The sequence below is a fragment of the Scardinius erythrophthalmus genome, assembly GCF_964197995.2.
Source record: "Scardinius erythrophthalmus genome assembly, chromosome: 24".
NCBI lineage: Eukaryota > Metazoa > Chordata > Actinopteri > Cypriniformes > Leuciscidae > Scardinius > Scardinius erythrophthalmus.
In genome coordinates, this window is record NC_138244.1 from 12,607,737 (window position 1) to 12,613,736 (window position 6,000).

Consider the following 6,000-nt stretch of genomic DNA (forward strand, 5'->3'; position numbering starts at 1 on the left):
TATTATATTATATTATATTATATTATATTATATTATATTATATTATATTATATTTGCCTTTTTTGCATGCTAAATAAAATAAATGATTTTCCATACTTTATTTAAGGTCGTATTTAAGTCATGCTCACCAAGGCTGGATTTATTTTATTTTTAAATGTCAAAATGGTAATGTTGTGAAATATGATTACAATTTAAAATAACTAATTCTAGTTCAATACATTTTAAAATGTCATTTATTCCTGTGATGGCAAAGCTGAATTTTTTAGCAGCCATAACTCCAGCTGCTTAATATTATGTATAAAACACATTCATACTCATATTCGGATCATGCCTTTTGTTTTGTTGTAGTTTTCCTGTGGTTTAGTATTATATCTACACCTAAAAGGTACATTTTTATGCATCCTTTTATGTAAGACCAAATGTGACAGTCAATAATCATTTGAAAAATGATCAATTAATTTAGATGAATTAAGATTAAGAAAATGCATTTGATATCCACATGTTAATAATTATTAGCTACAAAGATATACCTTTTTTCCAGTTAATTTATTGATTTTTAATATGAATTGATGTACCTATTAACTGTCATATTGCCCTTTAGGGGAAGATAAGGTTTAACTGACAATAAAGGGCACAGCGGGTGTACAATTGAGCGTACTGCCTTACGCGACAAGCTTTTTTGCACATTTCTTTTTCTGACAGATAGCACATAGCATTACAGCATCACATTGCGAGCTGTATTGAGATGAGCCTCATGTAAATTTATACAAGGTTTTTTTCCTCTGAGATTATGTGGCTGGCATGCATTAAAGGTGCTTTGCATGGTTGCCAGTCCTGCTGACTGCATTGAGGTTTGTCATGCGGCTCTGAGGCGATGCTGGCCAGCGTTGCCCCCTGGTGGTTTGCTAACAGTATAACAAGACTTCTTCATCTCATATTGCAGCTCCACACCAGACATGAGTCTGAAGCCTCAAGTGTCTGAGGCCTCTGAGATGAGTCAGCACAATGGCACCCCCTATCTGCCAATCAACCGAGCTCCTTTCCCTGCTGTTACTGTCGACGAGTCTATGACAAGCTACTCAGGTCAGTGTGTTCGGGAAACGTTGGTTAAAGGGGTCATATGATGGTTCTAAAAAGAACATTATTTTGTGTATTTGGTTTAATGCAACGTGTTTACGCGGTTTTAGGTTCAATTAATACATACTGTACATTATTGTTGCTCCTCTATGCCCCGCCTTTCTGAAACGCGTCGATTTTTACAAAGCTCATCGTTCTGAAAAGCACAGTGTGCTCTGATTGGCCGGCGATCCAGTGCATTGTGATTGGCCCAAAAACCTTAAGCGTGTGACGGAAATGTCACGCCCCTTACCATACATGGAACATGAGCTCCCAAAGCATTAATGACAGGTGAAAGTGTCGTACTACCTTATCAATTCGAGTCTGAATCTGAACCGGAAAATGCGGAAAATTTGTGATTGTAGAAACTACAAACAAGCGCTACTCTATACTGCTTAAAACTTGCATTTGAATAATCAGTAGCAAATTCTTAAAATATGAAAACATACTTACAGGCTGTGTGAGGCAGAAGCACCAGAATGTACTTGCAAAGATGTATTGCCTACTTTTTAGAATCAGCCTTGTGCACAGCCGGCCTTGTACTCTCGCTGGTTCTGGAAACAGTCCTCTGACAAATGCGCAGCACACAGTCGAATATTTAAGTTGTACTGTTCTGGAACAGTGTTGTAATTAAAGCTTAAGCACTGTTTTCTATCTGTGTCCTCTTTTGGAAGGCCAAACAAAGTAGTTTGGCTTTCGCAACGAAAAATACAGCGTCTCCACGACATGGTGGCGCCGGCGGCAGATACGCCTTCTTTCTTTGCATTGTGTACATTTGGGTGGTGTTATGAAACTCTGACGTAGATTTGTGGGGGGCGTGTTTGAACGAAGCGTTTTAGGAAGGCGTGGCTGAGCCTTAACTTTTACAGAGAATATCTCTTTAGGTTTGACACTTTGAGCTTTGTAACTCGCAGATCTTATACTTGCACTAACAGCTACATAACACACTAAAGAAAAAGGAAAACAAGAAATCGCATCATAAGACCCCTTGAATATTTTTGGGTTTCAAACGCATAGAAAAAAATAAATAAATCTGCCTTTCAATGTTTTTGCAGGAAACCCAATGACAGCAGTATATGCCATATCTGCCAACCGTCCCGGTTACTCTGACTATTTCGTCCTGTCTCCACCGTCCTCCTACCGGAGCCCGTCTTGGATGTCCTACCCTCCAGAGCCAGAGGACCTTCCACATCAGTGGAATGACACGGTAAAGGCAAGCTCTGTTTCTATATAAAGTACCGCCAAGCGTGACTAACCCTACCCCGATGACTCCTAACACATCTGGTATTGTGACCCTATTACATTCACATTTTGTTATTATCCACAAAGCACCTTTATTCATCTCAATTGTCTCTGTTGTGTCATCTTAAATGTAAATGTCTTTTTCCTTTCTTTTTTTAAATTTCTTACAGAACCAGTGTCACCTGGAGACCATCTGCTGAATTGGAGTAATTTCTGATGTTGAGCAGACTCAGAAATTTAAAGGGGTATATTGGAGTTTTAGATTACTATCAATTTACATTATTATGACACTGATTATACATTTAAAAACTTTACAATAAGGTCTCATTTGTTAAAATTGATGTATTAACTAACAGGAACTAACAGGGAGCAGTAACGGTATCGTTTTTAATATATCAGACAATCACGGTATCGTTTTCAAAAACTTGCACTTTGAAACCCATTTTAAGAAGTTTGCATTTTCATGCTCCCAGAACACAGCTGACGTGTGAATTAACGGCCAAAATGCATAAAAGGTTTTCCTTTTTTAGTTGAAAACGGTGTCGTGTAAACACCCTTAGACTATAGAATTACTGTTCATTGATAGTTCATGTTAACTAATTTAGTCAACTAATGAAACCTTATTTTAAAGTGTTACCAAAATTATTTTAATTATCTCTGATATATATATTAGGGCTGTCAAACGATTAATCGCGATTAATCGCATCCAAAATAAAAGTTTGTGTTTACATAATATATGTGTGTGTATGGAGTATAATTATTTTCTATATATAAATACACACACATGCATATATATTTAAGAAAAATGTGTTATTTATATATAAAATATTTATATATAATATAAATATATATACACAGTATATACATGCAAATATTTCTTAAATATATACATGCGTGTGTGTGTGTATTTATATATAGAAAATAATTATACATAATTATACACCGTACACACACATATATTATGTAAAAACAAACTTTTATTTAATTTGGATGCGATTAATCGCGATTAATCGTTTGACAGCCCTAATATATATATATATATATATATATATATATATATATATATATATATATATATATATATATATATATATATATATACATTTAATTAAATAAATAATTGTATTATAATTGTATATTTAATATTAATTTAATTATTTCTTAAAGGGACAGTTCACCCAAAAATTAACATTCTGTCATCAGTTACTCACCCTTAAGTTGTTCCAAACCTGTATAAATTTCGTTCTGCTGAACTCAAAAGAAGATTGGTATTTTGGTTTGGAACAACTTGAGGGTGAGTAAATAATGACAGAATTTTCATTATTTGGTGAACTATGCTTTTAAATATAAGAGGAAATATTAAAGATTATCTGGTGTTATTTGAATTTTTACCTTTTTAAAATATTTGTCCATACAAAAAAAATTGTATTCAAACCTGTATGTTGTTGTTTTTCCCCCCGGTGTAACGCAAAAAATAATTTTGGAACAGCATGAGGGTGAACTGTCTCTTTAAGAAGCCATGTGATTGTATCTTTCAGGTTGCGTGCCACCAAAAAGAATCGTCGTCTACTCTGAAATTTTGGATTCAGCAGCCCCAACCAACCACAACGCCACCCAGACCCATAAGCCACAAACTCACCTGCCAGTCTAAGTGAGATGCAGCACCCATTATTAATCAACGTCTGCAGTGAGGGTAAATAAACACAACAACCACGCTGAACAAGCAACAGGTTACCTCACTGGCCAAAACTGTGTTTTTCTTAAAGCTTTTTCAAGTTAAGAAGTGTTGTATCTTATGCAGGTGGTTTTATGTGTATTTTAAACACCCAAGTTACTAATAACGAAAAACTAAAACATTTTTTTTTCCATTTTGGGCTTTCCTTGCTTCATCGATGCCTATCTGTGTCTTTTGCTCTCATTCATGCGTTTTTTAAAGAAACGGTTATTGCAGGCGATTCTTTTTGAGCACTCCGTATGGCTTGTGTAAAAAAACCCGATGATGACGTTGAATGATATAAAAGAAATCAAACATTTGGAGAGATGTGACATCCTGTACTGTATCTACTGTAGTCACAATGCAAAAAAATAGTAAATGCTTTTTCTTTCTCTCAAAAATCCATAGCTTATGCTGTATTAAAGTATTTCATGATGCAAAAGCTTTCATAAAAGACATGAATCATGTTTTGAGAGTTTACATGTGACATGGGAAGATAGCCATAAAGGTTTAGTGGATAAAGAGATTGATAAATGATGAATGGATGGAGGGATTCATATTTTTAGTAGCCTTTTTGTAAGTACTGGAAGAGTAACAAAAACTACATATTTTATTGTCTTATAAAAGGTACCAAAACATAGAGATATTTATGAGATAAAATATGCAGCATTCACCAAAATTGACTTTAAATCTGATTTAGAATATATTGATCCCATGAAATCAAATGAAAACTGTAGCATAATATCCTAATATGATATCAAATTGCTTTAAATAAGCAAGTACGGTGTTGCAGAAGTAACATTGGGCATGTGTTCTTAAGAGAATGAGTCTAATGCATGTAGTCTGGACATATAAATCATAAGGGCTTTGTATGTCAAGTAAGTCCCATATTTTATTTGGGCAGTTATAGGACGGAAATCTATTGTAAAAAGAATCATACACAACAGAAGTATCCCATTAAATACATGCTACCTGTCAATGTACTTTACAGACTTTTTTTTTTTTTGCCATTTGCAGAATGAATCAAGATACATTAACATAATCGGATTATGAAAATTACATAATGTGTAGTGTAAATTATTACAAATGCCACTACTGTATGATTTGTGTTGAAATGAACGTTGTCCTTTCTGTTTAACTTCGGTGGTGCAGGGGATGTGCAAATATCTATCATGTAATTGTTCCTTTTTAAAGTTTTTTCTTTTAATATTTTTATATCAATTGAATCACCTTTTTTGGCCAACAACAGTGGACATTCGGCTAAAAATTGTTACCAATGTAAAATATTGTGCTTCAAATGTAAAAAAAAAAAAAAAAAAAAAAAAAAAAAAAAGCCTCCTTGTGAACCTATGTGGGAAAATTGTGTAATATTCATAATGTGTACATCATCATAACAAATAAGATGTTGACTTCTTTTCCTACTTATATATGACACTAAACAACTCCATATTTGACAGTACTGTATATTTCCCTTCGTTTCTGTAAAATATTATTCGGTTTAAACGTTCTACTTGTTATTTTCTTTTCTTCTTGATTATTTTATTTAGCATAGTGTAAAATAACCATCATTATATAATGGTTTAACACTTTGAAGGACTCATTTTTGTGGGTTACACACTGAATCAAATCTAATAAAAACGACATTTGATCATTTAAAAATGATTTTAAAAGACTTCATATTGTGTTTCATGTTTTACTAACTGCTTTGTTGTCCATTTTTAGCATTTTTAAAGTTCGTAAACAATATGGTGTCCATGCTAGCCTAGCTTTGCTTAGCTTTTCATTTCCTGTCCAGTAGAGGGCAGCACTACCCCTTTATTTCAGTTCAACCAAAACTTCATCCGCTGCAAAATTATTCCTGGCAGTGATGGAGCGGCTTTTATTCACTTTGTAAAATCCATTATGTCCTCTAACTCTAGTTTAAGCAC

General features: G+C 33.8%; 1 protein-coding gene across 1 annotated transcript in view; it reads left to right on the top strand.

Moving 5' to 3' along the window:
- kiaa1549la (KIAA1549-like a) overlaps positions 1-5,738 on the top strand; it is a gene marked incomplete at its 5' end in the record, with an annotated part of 56,638 nt that extends 50,900 nt beyond the window's left edge. The window contains 4 exons of the mRNA XM_081356910.1: positions 944-1,083; positions 2,172-2,329; positions 2,529-2,603; positions 3,897-5,738. Of these exons, the coding sequence (XP_081213036.1) occupies positions 944-1,083; positions 2,172-2,329; positions 2,529-2,558 (328 nt within the window). The 3' untranslated portion in view covers positions 2,559-2,603; positions 3,897-5,738. The remainder of the gene's footprint in view (positions 1-943; positions 1,084-2,171; positions 2,330-2,528; positions 2,604-3,896) is intronic.
- Positions 5,739-6,000: the final 262 nt, after the last annotated feature.